General features: G+C 33.5%; 1 protein-coding gene across 1 annotated transcript in view; it reads left to right on the top strand.

Moving 5' to 3' along the window:
• The first annotated feature begins 1,976 nt into the window (after positions 1-1,976).
• Positions 1,977-15,465, top strand: part of agxt2 (alanine--glyoxylate aminotransferase 2) — an 18,451-nt gene continuing 4,962 nt past the window's right edge. The window contains 13 exon segments of the mRNA XM_073824587.1: positions 1,977-2,169; positions 2,839-2,927; positions 3,016-3,206; positions 3,722-3,845; positions 3,986-4,080; positions 4,486-4,579; positions 5,677-5,828; positions 6,005-6,024; positions 6,027-6,133; positions 8,249-8,341; positions 9,694-9,826; positions 11,889-11,977; positions 12,834-12,983. Coding sequence (XP_073680688.1) covers positions 2,067-2,169; positions 2,839-2,927; positions 3,016-3,206; positions 3,722-3,845; positions 3,986-4,080; positions 4,486-4,579; positions 5,677-5,828; positions 6,005-6,024; positions 6,027-6,133; positions 8,249-8,341; positions 9,694-9,826; positions 11,889-11,977; positions 12,834-12,983 — 1,440 coding nt within the window. The 5' untranslated portion in view covers positions 1,977-2,066.

Below are 15,465 nucleotides of genomic sequence, written 5' to 3'. Positions count from 1 at the left end.
AAGAAAATGCATATGCATTAATGTCCAGAGGATGATTATATTCTCATTTAGAGATTAAAACATTCCAACTCAAAACCCAAAACCATTTGACTAAAAGAATTGTTCAAACCACAAAAATGTGTTTGTTATACACTATTATTACTATATATATATAAAATTATGTTGTGGTTGTCTTTACTGTGTTTTTCTTTACTGTCAAGTCACTGGAGGTGCTGAAATGAAATTTGTGATATTAACCTATGTGAGAAATACATCTTGTGTGCTCTAATGTGTTCTGCCATGAACATTATTTGTGAAATCACTTGCAAAACTATTAAAACATATGCACAGATTGTTTCATAGGTGTTGTAGTGGTTATTCTGAGAATTACTTTTTATTTTGCAGTAAAACATTTAACCAAAACCATTATTGTTAATGCAGAGTAATGCATACTAAAATAATAGAATGATCACAACATTTATTCTAATTCAGCTTTTATGAACTATTATGATTATTTATTTATTGCTAAATAGTCACAAAAAGTGATGTGTATATACTGTATCTCCAGAGTTTTGTAATTGATTTCTTGACTATTTTAGATTATTATAGTTTATTATTTAAAAGTTTGGGATCAGTAAGATTTTTAATATTTTTAAAGAAGCCTCTCATTACTCCAGTCCTCAGAAATCATTAATATGTTTTTTTTTTTTTTTATTACTTTTATTATCAATGTTGGAAACGGTTGTGCTGCTTAATTTTTTTTTTTTTTTGGAACCTGTGACTTGTTTTTTCAGGATTCTTTGATGAATAAAAAGTAAAAAAGAGCAGCAGTTATTCAAAATAGAAATATTTTCTAGCAACATAAGTCTTTACTATCACTTTAACACATCCTTACTGAATAAAAGTATTAATTTCTTTCAAAAGAAATAAAACATTTACTGACCCTAAACTTTCAACAATAGTGTAAATTGTTGCAAGAGAGGTCTATTTTATATAAATGCTGTTCTTGTTTTATTTCTCTAAGAATCCTGAAAAAAGTATCACAGATTCCAAAAACAAATATTAATTTTATTAATTCATTTCACTTCAATTTAATTTCACTTTATTGTTGGAATTTCTTCCAAAAATTGTCATATCGTTTACTACCATATCTTTAACCATTTTTTTCTTTTTTATCATTTGGAAAACTTTGCTTTCATGTTTTTTTCTACATACATATACATACATACATACATACATATATATATATATATATATATGTATTTTAAGTATTTATATATGTGTATTTTATTATACGTATTTTATGTATTTATATATGTATTTATATACATACATAATTTTTTTTTTTATTAAAAAAACATTCAAAAGTTTGGGATCAGTAAGATTAAAAAAATCAGCTTTTTTGATTAAAAATAAACGCAGCACAACAGTTTTTTACACTTTATAATAAATCATCATAGTATGAATTCTAAAGGGTCATGTGACACTACAGACTAGAGTTATGATGCTGAAAATTCAGCCTTGCATCACAAAAATTAATTACATTATAAAGTATATTAAAATAGAAAACCACTATTTTAAATGGCAATATTTTTTCACAATATTACGTTTTTTTCTGTATTTTTAATCAAATAAAACGACATGATGCAGAAAACTCTTTAAAGTCTTTAAAGTGTTCCAAATGATTAAAAAAAAGAAATTGTTAGTTGTGTTATTATTATAAAAAGCCTTATGGCCATATATTTACAGTCTACAGTATATCTACAGTATTTTATATTCTGGACATTTACATTTGTTAATTTATTATTAGCATTTATCATAGACACAATATAAAGAACTAAACAATTTAGATTTTATAAACTTTTAGCCATATATTAAATAATTAAATAGAACATAAGATAATATTCAAACTCTGCTTTGCTCTGTGTGAAACAAATCACTCCTCAGTAAAAGGCCTCGAGACTTTACCCCCACATACCATTGGCTGAACTTGCCCCTCCCCGAGCACTTTTGGGGTAGAATACACGGCTTTCAACACTTTAATTTTTGGATTTGTTGCAGAAGAACTTGTCCTAAAAACATCAGTAATGCATAAAGTTTGTTCTCGGCTGCACGGTCCGTCTCTCTTCGGGAAAACGGAGCCGTGGTGGAATTCAGTGGATGCGTATGTGAAATTCCACAACGGTGGCGGTAAGAATGCAGTATTTGTCTCACATTTAAAGTGACAGGAACGTTTAAGTAAAGTTTATAGTTACATAAATTGTCTTTGTGTATTTCGGCTCGAACGAATTTATAGTCCAGATTCCTAAGCTGCATCAAATCACGAAATCAGAACGACCCTGTCATCATAACAAAAAAGTGCAAAAGTATGTTTACCATAGCGATACTGTTGTATTTGACGACGACAGACTACCCCATCAATATAATAACATCTATCTATCTATCTATCTATCTATCTATCTATCTATCTATCTATCTATCTATCTATCTATCTATCTATCTATCTATCTTGGATACATCACGAAATACTTCTTGCAAGTTGTTACATAATACATATCAGCACTATTCATAGAATATTAGTTTTGCAAGCAGTATTTTGTATAATACTTTTATTTTTAAATATCTAATAGATATATATTAGCTATATAAACTGATATAATATGTATCCTACAGTATATCACCACCGCAAATCTTCTGTGTCAAGGTAGACAAGGTTAACAGGAGGTTAGCAGGTTTCAGGACAGGGCTTTCCTGCAGCTTAAAAGATAAAAATATCCCTTTGCATATGAGCTGGCAGGAAATACCGTGACCCATAACTGCCTCTATGGATTATTGAGCACTAAATGTACCTGTCTCCAGGTGTGCTTTGCCAAAAATCGGCTGTGAAACACCCACCACCTGTCCTGCCCCAGATTCCCCCATGTGACTTTAAACCTGAGCCGTATCAGGTAAGCGGTTTATATCTGGGGGCATTCATAGTAATAATAATCAGATAGAAATCAAATCATATTAAGCATGAGTGCATTTCTCCTTCAGGGCATGTCTAAAGAGCGTTTACTAGACATAAGGAAACACAACTGCAACCCCATGACTATGAAGGTAACGTACTACAAGAAGCCAGTCTTCATAAACCAGGGTTACATGCAGTGGCTGTGGGACGTGGATGGAAGACGCTATCTGGACTTGTTTGCGGGGGTTGCCACTGTTAGTGTGGGACACTGTAACCCGTAAGGTTCAATTTGTTGCCATGCAACATTTTTGTTTATTTCATGACTGTAGCTTGAAATGAAACAAATGACTAAACTGTAATTAGATTAATGTGTAAGGGTTGTTGCTTTAAGATCTTATATGGGCTCTTATATTTTTCTTTACAAAATTTAATTATACTAGTCACTATTTTGAACAGTTAGATTTTTTTTGTTTTTAAAGAATTCCTTTCGGCTCACCAAGCCTGCATTTATTTGCTCCAAAATACAGCAAAACAGTAATATTGTGAAATATTATTACTATTTAAAATAACTGCTTTCTATTTGAATACATTTTAAAATGTAATTTATTCCTGTCATTAAAGCTAAATTTTCAGTGTCAGAATTGTACTGTTTTTGCTGTTTTGAAACAAATAAATGCAGGCTTGGTGAGCAGAAGAGACTTCTTAAAAAAAAAAAAAACTTTAAAAATCTTACTGTTCAAAAACTTTTGACTGGTAGTTTATTTCTAATCAGAAGTTTCATTATGAATGCAGGAAAGTCACAGAAGCAGCCGAGAAACAGCTGAGGCGTCTATGGCACACGACATCCATCTATGTGTACCCACAAATACAGGAGTATGCAGAGAAACTAACCTCCCTTTTACCGGATCCGCTGAAGGTACTGTATGATTAATGAGACCACTGCCATTCTTCTTTCAAAAACATGGGAAAAAAAAACTTTCCAACCACAAACTTTTGAGCGGTAATATACCCAAACAGAAAATTTGAATACTTAATCATGATGGTTATCTCTTCCAGGTTGTATATTTTACGAACAGTGGCTCAGAGGCTAATGACCTTGCAGTCCTAATGGCCCGGCTTCACACGGGAAACTTTGATGTCATCACTCTGAGGTGATTGAACCTTATTTGTGACCCTGGACCAGAAAACCAGTCTTAAGGAGCAAAAGCCAAAAATACATTGTATGGGTCAAAATGATCGATTTGTCTTTTATGCCAAAAATCATTAGGATATTAAGTAAAGATTATGTACCATGAAGATATTTTGTAAATTTCCTACCGTAAATATATCAAAACTTAATTTTGATTAGTAATATGCATTGCTAAGAACTTAATTTGGACAACTTTAAAAGCATTTTTTGCAGCCTCAGATTCAAGATTTTCAAAAAGTTGTATCTTGGCCAAATATTGTCCCATCCTAACAAACCATACGTCAATAAATGGAAGTTATCGCTGACAGATCAAGCATCCCCGTTCAGCCATAGATAATCACTGCATCATTTATGTTTGTGTGCTCAGGGGCTCCTATCATGGTGGCAGTCCACAAGCGACTGGCCTGACGTCTAACGCGGATTATAAATATCCCATCCCCTCTTCTATGGGCTGCCACAATGTATGTCTCACACCCACACATCTCTTCTCATGTCAGCTACCTGCTTTATAATGCAATATTCCTTGGGGTCAAGTCCACAAATCAAATTAAAAGAGGAAACATCATAAGTTATGATGGTGGCAGTGTTGTTTAATGCAAACGCAATACTGTCAGAGCTCATGAGGTTTGAATAACATCCCTAAACGTCATACGAAAGACACAAGAGCTGACCCACAAAAACGGATTATATTTTATTTCAGCGTTTGAGCAAAAAATCAGGATTGTAAAGCAAACTTGTATAAGATCTGTAGAAGTCTTTAATATATCTTAAAAGGGTTTGTTTATCCAAAAATGAAAATTTTGTCATTGATTGCTCACCCTCATGACCTTTGTTCATCTTCAGAACACAAATTAAGATATTTTTGATGAAATCCGAGAGCTTTCTGACCCAGCATAGACAGCAACACAACTGACATGTTCAAGGCCCAGAAAGGTATCAAGAACATCATTAAAATAGTCCATGTGGTTCAACCGTAATGTTATGAAGCTATAAGAATACTTTTTGTGCACAACGAAAGCACGTTTTCCACGCACATTCATGAGAGCACCACACATGTGGTTCGACAGAGAGGGTGACTTACAATTTTTTTCCCAACCTTACTTATTTAAACCAGAATATACAGACGATGAACTCAGAGATGGACATGCTACATCAGAACGTGGGCTCCTGTGTTCTCTCTCCTGAACGTGTGTCACAGAAGAGAAGAAATTGTTAAATAAAGTCTTTATATTAGTTTTCTTTGTGCACAATAAGTATTGTCGTAGCTTCATATCATTCTGGTTGAACCACTGATGTCACATGGACTACTTTAACAATGTCCTTATGACTTTTCTGGGCCTTGAACATGTCAGTTGCATTGCTGTCTATTCAGAATCAGAAAGCTCTCTGATTTCATCAAAAATATCTTAATCTAAACTCTGAAGATGAACAAAGGTCTTCTGGGTTTTGGAATGACATGAGGGTGAGTATTTAATGACAGAATTAAAATTTTTAATTGAACTATATCTTTAACATCTTTTTTAAACTTTTGTTCCTGTGTGGGTTGTGTTTATTGTAGACCATGTGTCCAGATGTATTCAGGGGCCTCTGGGGAGGAAGCCACTGTAGAGATTCCCCAGTTCAAACCATCCGAGAATGCAGCTGCTCCCCAGGTACAAACACACACATACACACACAGAGCTTTATGAGGGCATACCGTAGGCTTTTACTGTTTTTATATAAAGGTAATACTCAATTATAAGTTCTACAGCCTAACATTAACCCAAACGTTTTGAACTTTTAAGGGTTAGAACATATTAAGTAAATGGAAAAGTGAAGCACCTCTCTAGTTTCATCAGAATGTACTGTCAAAATCTACTTGTTAGCACATATATCACCCATCATAGATGCATTTCTCTTTCTATCTGTTCTCAGGTCACTGTCAGGCCAATGACATGTATATTAGTGAGCTCAAAGAGATGTTCGCCACAACCGTTCCCCATCGTATTGCTGCTTTCTTTGCGGAACCCATCCAGGTTTGATTACACCACACCTGACATTAAAACTTTTAATGTAAAGTATAAATGCATTGTTCACCATATACACTCTTACAAATTTGGCATCTATGGTTCTGTGAAGAAAATTCAACATGCATGGAACATTTCTACTAATCAAAATGTTCTTCACATAAGTCCAAACGTTCTTTTATGAACTGTTCTTTTATGAACAATGAAGGCATCATTGCGAAAACCCCTTTTTGCAAATCATATTTCTAGTAGAGTAACAAGGGCATTTCAGTTGTCATAGGAACAAACTCTGACAAACAAAATCACAGCACATTAACCAGCACTTTGCTAGTAGATGTCATAAGTTAGTAAAATGACATGAGGTAAAATAACATGCATTTTCACAGCAGAATGTCAGTATTTTGCTCTGTGTTCTATATTCCAACACAGTTCAGTTATGGAAGATTGCATGGAATGTTTGCAATTATATTAAACGATTCTGAGCAATAATTGCTTTCATTTTCATTCAAGTACAGTCGTGGCCAAAAGTTTAGAGAATGACACAAATATTAGTTTTCACAAAGTTTGCTGCTAAACTGCTTTTAGATCTTTGTTTCAGTTGTTTCTGTGATGTACTGAAATATAATTACAAGAACTTCATACGTTTCAAAGGCTTTTATCGACAATTACATGACATTTATGCAAAGAGTCAGTATTTGCAGTGTTGGCCCTTCTTTTTCAGGACCACTGCAATTCGACTGGGCATGCTCTCAATCAACTTCTGGGCCAAATCCTGACTGATAGCAACCCATTCTTTCATAATCACTTCTTGGAGTTTGTCAGAATTAGTGGGTTTTTGTTTGTCCACTCGCCTCTTGAGGATTGACCACAAGTTTTAAGATTTGGGGAGTTTTCAGGCCATGGACCCAAAATATCAACGTTTTGGTCCCCGAGCCACTTAGTTATCACTTTTGCCTTATGGCATGGTGCTCCATCGTGCTGGAAAATGCATTGTTCTTCACCATCTTCATCTTGTTGGAAGAAGTTGCTGTTGGAGGGTGTTTTGGTACCATTCTTTATTCATGGCTGTGTTTTTGGGCAAAATTGTGAGTGAGCCCACTCCCTTGGATGAGAAGCAACCCCACACATGAATGGTCTCAGGATGCTACTGTTGGCATGACACAGGACTGATGGTAGCGCTCACCTTTTCTTCTCCGGACAAGCCTTTTTCCAGATGCCCCAAACAATCGGAAAGAGGCTTCATCTGAGAATATGACTTTGCCCCAGTCCTCAGCAGTTCTTTTTGCAGAAGATCAATCTGTCCCTGATGTTTTTTTTGGGAGAGAAGTGGCTTCTTTGCTGCCCTTCTTGACACCAGGCCATCTTCCAAAAGTCTTGGCCTCACTGTGCGTGCAGATGCGCTCACACCTGCCTGCTGCCATTCCTGAGCAAGCTCTGCACTGGTGGCACTCCGATCCCACAGCTGAATCCTCTTTAGGAGACCATCCTGCCGCTTACTGGACTTTCTTGGACACCCTGAAGCCTTCTTAACATTGCAATGGAAAGTTTTTTTCGGGATTAAGTTAATTTTCAAGGCAAAGAAGGACTATTCAATTCATCTGATCTCTCTTCATAACATTCTGGAGTATATGCAAATTGCTATTATAAAAACTTAAGCAGCAACTTTTCCAATTTCCAATATTTATGTAATTCTCAAAATTTTTGGCCACGACTGTACAAAATTAAGCAGGCCAGCAGCATCCAGGGATGTTAAGTCTGCGTTTCTATTCATATATACTGTATAATTTCCAGCACTGACTAAAAATTACACTCTCACAACTAACTCATTGCCCTTGAGAACTTGTGACAAGTTATCCACCTTTTCCTTCCCGTAAATTTTATGGGTCTGGCTTCCGCTTTCATCCGTGTCCAGCTGTTTCTCGTTTTGCTGCTTGATATTGCAAAGTGGTGTGTCTTTACATATTATTTTAATGTATTATCTTAATTATGAGCACACTGGTTTGTAGTGCCACCAGTTTTACTATTTTCCTATAGTGGTTAATGAACTGTGAGTCTCACCCATAGCTTACTTCTATGTTGAAGAAAAAGGTGGATATCAAGACTATGATTTTTATGTTTCTACAGGGTGTTGGCGGTGCTGTTCAGTTTCCAAAGAACTATCTGAAAGAGACCTACCAGCTTGTTCGGGAGAAAGGAGGAGTCTGTATAGCAGATGAGGTCTGAAGAATTTCCTTGTATATCTAATTCTGTACATCAGTGAAGCCAAAAACACAGGGTTGTTGTTAGTTGAGGTAGCTGTGAATTTTCACCTCATTTCCGTCAGTCTAGTAAAGTAAACAGAAACACCTGTGCTTAAACACAAACCAATTAAAATAAGTTTCAAAGTGCAAAGTTTTTGATAACATTACCATTTCTGTGTAAACCACAAAAACACAAATTTGAACTGTGACAGTTGAAGTACATACACCTTGAAGAATCTGCTAAATGTTAATTATTTTACCAAAATAAGAGGAGTCATACAAAATACATTCTTTTTTATTTAGTACTGACCTGAATAAAATATTTTACATAAAAGACGTTTACATACAGTCAAGTCACCTTTATTTATATAGCGCTTTTAACAATACAGATTGTGTCAAAGCAACTGCACAGTATTTAAACAGAACAATAGTGTGTAAGTAACACATTATTGTAAATAATCAATTTTCAGTTAAAGGCAGTTCATCAATGAATTCAGTGATATCATCGTCAGTTCAGTTCAAATAGTATACGATATCGCTGGAAAGTCCAAAAGAGAATTTCCTCACTGATGGTTTAGAAGGAAAACCCAATGCATTAAGAGCCAGGGGGTGAAAACATTTTCAAATTGAAGATCAGGGTAAATGTTACTGTTGTCTTCTGAGGAACATGTAAGTATCTGTAGCTTCTGAAGGCCAGTACTAAATGAAAAAATATGATATTTAGGCAAAATAGGAAAAATCCTATTATGTTCAAATGTTTACACCCCTGGCTCTTAATGCATCAGCAGGCATTTAAACCTTCTGTAATAGTTGCATATGAGTCCCTCAGTTGTTCTCAGTGTGAAAAGATGGATCTCAAAATCATACAGTCATTGTTGAAAAGGATTCAAATACACACAAATGCTGAAAAACCAATGAATTTGTGGGACCTGGAGGACTTTTCTGAAGAACAGTGGGCAGTTTAACGGTTCAGGACAAACAAGGGACTCATGAACAATTATCACTAAACAAAAAAAAAAAAAAAATTAACATAGGTAACAACAGAATTTTGAACAGGGTCATTTTTATAAATTCAGCTATTATTTTTTTGGTGGACTATATGTAAATGTCTTTTATGTGAAATATCTTATTCAGGTCAGTACTAAATAAACAATAACATGCATTTTGTATGATCCCTCTTATTTTGGTAAAATAATTAACAATTTGTAGATTCTGCAAAGTGTATGTAAACTTTTGACTTTTGACTCTATATATAAAAAGGCAAAAGCTTGCTTGATTACTGCATAAAGTTATTATTTATTGCAAAATTGTATTTTTTGGTTCTTTTAGGTCCAGACTGGCTTTGGCCGCACAGGGAGCCACTTTTGGGGTTTCGAAGGACATAATGTCCTTCCAGACATGGTTACCATGGCAAAGGGCATAGCAAATGGCTTCCCGATGGGGGCTGTGGTGACCACAGCAGGTGAGGCTAGTGTGAAATTCAGGCAAATTCAGACAAACTTATTGTGTGACTTGCTTATTCAAGCTGTCTGTGGCTTTGTAATATTAATTCAATTCCTGCAAGAGTGTGTTCATAGATTAAATTAACTGCATTTAAAACTGGTGGTGTTTTAAATGAGGTACGCACACGGAGTGTTATTCTTCAAAGTTTAATTTAACTGTGCAGTAAGACAAAGGTCTAACAGGAAGCAGAATAAATCAGCACTCCGAACCCAGTGGTGAGCTTGAATCCAAGTTCCAGCATTGGACTGAATTAAAATATTCTTAGAACAAAATTAAACACAAATTCTAAGTTAAATCTTACTCACGTTGCTTTTAATAAGACTACCGTTGTGTTCACCTTAGGGCTTTGTGACTTTGAAAAGCTCTGCTGCCATTAAAATGCAGCCAGATATTCTTTTTTTTTAAAAAGAAGAACATTTGATACAAAAGTTTGACACAATAGTTGTCAAACAACTATCAAACATTTGATCTACAGTTGAGGTCAAAAGTTTATATACACCTTGCAGAATGTGCAAAATGTTAATTATTTTACCAAAATAACAGGGATCATACAAAGTGCATATTTTTGTATGCAGTACTGACCTGAATAATATATTTCACATAAAAGTTTACATATAGTCCGCAAGAGAAAATAATAGTTGTGACCCCATTTAAAAGTGTAAATATGCTTGATTTTTAATATTGTGTTGTTACTTGAATAAAAGCAGCTGTGTTTTTTTTTTGTGATGATCTCAAAATCATTGTTGGAAAGGGTTAAACAAGTGTATGTAAACTTTTGAACAGTGTCATTTTTATTTATGTGAAATATCTTCTTCAGGTCAGTACCAAATAAAAAATAACATGCATTTTGTATGATCCCTCTTACTTTGGTAAAATAATTAACATTTTGCAGAACTTTTGATCTCAGATGTAAATCAAAACCTTCACTGCAGTGTCAGACTAAACCTAAAGCTGTTAATTATAATTCAATTCAGTTTTCAATAATCGAAATAAAACTTAGAAATATAGAAAAATAAGATTAAGAAAAAATTTTGATTAAGTCAGATTACTAAATTTAAAACTAAAATAAAAGTATAAAGAAATAAATTACTGTAAATAATAATAACTATTTTTTGATCATTTAAATTGACAAAAAATGACAAAAGCACAATAATTACTAAATTACACTAAATTACTAAGACTTAAAATTAAAAGTAATAATGTAATAATAAAAGCTAATCTGAACACAAATTTTTTTGATTTATACATCATCTGAAACTGAATAAATAAGTGTTTTATTGGTATGTATGTATGTTAGGAAAGGACAGTAATTTGAAAATTTGGGAAAAAATCTAAATATGGAGAAAATCGCCTTCAAAGTTGTCCAAATGAAGTTCTTATCGATGCATATTATGTTTTGATATATTTACAGTAGGAAATTTACAAAGTATCTTCATGGAACATGGTCTTTACTTAATATCCTAATGATTTTTTGCATAAAAGAAAAATGTATTTCTTTTGTACTCAGCAGAAGAAAGGAATGAATGGTATGAATGACATGGGGGTGAGAAAATGATGACAAAATGTCATTTTTTTGGCTGGACTATGCCTTCAAGACTCTTGAGTTTGTGTCAATGAGAACGTTGTCACATAATAATTGTTAATTAGGTCTGAGATAATGCTTCTAATGAGGTACCAAAGGGCCACATTCACTCCACTAACACATGTGGATCAAGTAATGAGTTCAAAATAGTCTCACATACTTGAGCATGCTGTAGTGCCACTGCTCGCTTTATGCTGATTTTTTCCATTCACTCTAATTACGTTCCTCTGGGTCTCGCTGTTTGCTCTTCATCCTGTGAGAAGCAGAGAATGATTGAATAGAAAGAGTGGGTCAGGTCATACAGGACCCGAGTAGATGAATTTGATATACTGTATAATAATGTCTACAATTATGAGCATAGCTAATGCCTAAACGAACAAATGGTTGCATGCATGTTGATTGTTTCCAGCACTGATATTGTGATTTGCATATTTTGCAGAGATTGCCAGGTCATTTGGGAAGGGAGTTCATTTCAACACATTTGGAGGAAACCCATTAGCCTGTGCAGTCGCCTCCTCAGTGCTAGATGTGAGTACAGATCATTTTACTTTATATTGATATAAACAATAGGGAATGCATAAATGTGACCCTATACCACAAAAGCAGTCATAAGGGTAAATTTTGTGATACTGAGATTTATACATCAGCTGAAACTGAATAAATAAGCTTTTTATTGATGTATGGTTTGTTAGGACAGGACAAGATTTGGCCGAGATACAGTTATTTGAAAATCTGAATATTGAAAAATCTAAATATTGAGAAAATCACCTTTAAAGTTGTCCAAATTAAGTATTAAGAAAAGCGTATTACTAATCAAAAGTTAAGTTTTGATATTTTTACAGTAGGAAATGTAGAAAATATCTTCATGGAAGATGATCTTTAATTAATATCCTAATGTTTTTTTTGGCATAAAGTATTGTTGGCTATTGCTACAAATATACTTGTGCTACTTACGACTGGTTTTGTGGTTCAAGGTCACAAATTGTCATTTTGAGTGTTAAAAATTACAAACTATTATAATACAATTTTGTATTATGATATACTGTATATGCTTGTGAGATAATGTCAAAATAGTACAAAAATATCTATATTAAGCAATAGTAAAAAAATAGTTAAATCTAATTCAAATTAAAAGGTCAGTGGTTAACAAAACAATACCATATATCTGCTGTCCATAATAGTGAATACAATATGTTTTAAGAGATCCAATAAATCATAAACTAGTATAAAATATAAATAATTCTAAAAATACTATACAATCTATCCTACTGTTATGTGAACATGCTTAAAAAAAATTAGATTTAAGTGCAGTTTTATTCCCTGTATCATATCTATTATACTAGCTAATAAATACTTGAAATTGAATGCTGTATATTGCTCTCAGACAATAAAAGAGGACAGGATACAGGAGAACACTGCTGAAGTGGGGACGTACTTGCTGACCGAATTGGCCAAACTCAGGGACAAGTATGAGATCATTGGTGACGTGAGAGGAAAAGGTCTTCAGATCGGGGTGGAGATGGTGAAAGACAAGGTAAAAGAAGTAACTTTCATTCATATTACACTGTTGATACTCATTAGCCAATGCAACAAATCTGTGTATTAACATCCTCTGGAAACCTCTTTCTGTCACCAAAAATAAAAAAGGTAATTGTGAAATTTTCGCTCACAACTCCCACAGTTGAGTCTACAGCTCACAATTCTGACATTTTTCTCAAAGCTCTTCTGTATTTGCTTTTCTTTGTTTCCACCACAAATAAAAAAGGTAATTAATTTTATAAAAAGTTGTGCAAATCAGACTTTTTCTAAAGTTTCAGTTTACAACTCACAATTACAAAATAAAAAGGTAATTGCCACTTATCTTGCAATTCTGAGTTCCTCTCTCATATTTTGGACATTTTTCTTGCAATTCTGACCTTTTTATCTTAATTTTGAGTTGACATCTCATAATTCTGTCAATTATGTTTTTTTCTGAGTTTGCATTTCACAATTCTATTTTTTCCCACCACAAATGAAAAAAAAAGATCATTCTGGCTTATCCTGGAATTGGGAGTTTATTTTGGACATTTTTCTTGCAATTCTTTTTATCTAAATTTTGAATTTACATTTTACAGTTTTGATATTTTTCTTTAAATGTTGAGTATACATCTCAAATTCTTTTCCACTACAAAACAAAAAATGTAATTATCTTGTTTATCTTTGAACATTTTTCTTGCAATTCTGACCTTTTTATCTAAATTTTGAGCTGACATCTCATAATTCTGACTTTTTTTCTCACAATTTTGAGTTTACATCTCACAATTCTGTCAATTCAGTTTTTTTCTTACCACAAAATAAAAAAATAAAAAATGTGAAATTTTCTTTCACAATTCAAACTTTTCTAGCAAGTTTGATACTACAACTCTGAGTTTGCATCTCACAATTCAGTTTTTTATTTTAATTTTGACTTATCTTGCAATTGTGAGTTTCTCTTTCATTTTGGACATTTTTCTTGCAATTCTGACATTTTTATCAAAATTTTGAATTTACATTTGACTTTTTTCTTTAAATTTTAAGTTTGCATATTACAATTTTTTTTCCCACCACAAAATAAAAAAATGTAATTGTGAAATGTTCTCTTACAATTCAGAAATTTTGATCACAATTTGGAGTCTACAGCTTGTAATTCTGACATTTTTACTGAAACTCTGCACTTAGCTTGCAATTGTGAGTTTATCTCTCATATTTTGGACATTTCTTCTTTGTAATTCTTACCATTTTATCTAAATTTTGATTTTACATATCACAATTCTGTTTTTTTTTTTAATAAAAAAGGCAATTGCGACTTTTCTCCTCAAAATTTTGACATTTTTCTCTAAACTCTTGAATTTGCATCACACAGTTGTTTTTTCCACCACAAAATAAAAAGGAAATTGCAGTTTTTTCTTGCTATTGTGTTGTATTTATACCTTGCAATTCTGCTTTTTTTTTTTATTATGAGCAAAAAAAGTCAGAATTGTGAAATATAAACTCTAAATAGATTGTGAGATAAGTTACTTTACTTATTTTTCTTTATCCTGTGGTGGAAATAAAGTTAATGAACCGCTGTACATGATTTCGATTAATAATTTGTAGGAATACAAACCATTTATTCATATCTTAATATGATATCTGTATACATGACCTTGTTTTAAATACGTAGCATGACTAAAACGACATTATACTGTAAATATTTTATTTGCTTCAGAAACAAACCTATATTTCTGCCCAACGTCAGTAAGAATCCGTAAGTACAATCTCTCCACCTTAAAATGGCAACAAACTCTGACTAAGGACATTTCGATCCACCTGAACTAATGCCTTGAATACACAAAAACATCTGGCGGGGCACATGTCCATCTGTGCCTAGCTTTAATGATGGAAACTGCCTCTCATCAGGCTCAGTAACCATGCTTTTACCTTTCCGATACAAGTGCAAAGACCACTGCAGCTTTTCTTCTAGAAAGAGCTCAAAGAAAATTCAGGGTCTCTGCATAAAAGAGACTCCTAATTTTACAAAAATGTCTGTTTATCTTGTGACTATTATGCCCAGTGACACCTCAGGCTTTTGCACGCTTCAGAAATCATTGTGAAGCTTTGTAATTGTGCATCCACTTCATTAAACTTTATTTGCAGAGCAATCATGGTTTCCTGACCTTGAGGTATGAGAAGAGTCACGAGTAGGAGTTATTTTAGCTCCAGATGGAATAGTTAATGATTCAGAGTGTTTGTTGTGAGTGGATGTCATTTTCCTCACAGGAAATGAGCTAGAAGTCTTGTTAGTCATTAACTAGAGCAGAGAGCAATGAGACAGCATGTTCAAACATTTCCAGAACACACTCCACTCTCAGCAAGAGCTTAAAAAACACCCACTGAACCCCACTCACCTGTGGCTATTTATACTGGAAACTGTTCGAGGATGTGTCTAGAAAAATAAGACACACACAAAGTACACTTCAGTGACATTTCAGCAGATTTCACTGTAATTAGTAGGGCTG

This window comes from Garra rufa, chromosome 19, assembly GCF_049309525.1.
Source record: "Garra rufa chromosome 19, GarRuf1.0, whole genome shotgun sequence".
NCBI lineage: Eukaryota > Metazoa > Chordata > Actinopteri > Cypriniformes > Cyprinidae > Garra > Garra rufa.
Note: the sequence above shows the minus strand (reverse complement) of the source record. Positions and strands in the feature narration are given on the sequence as shown.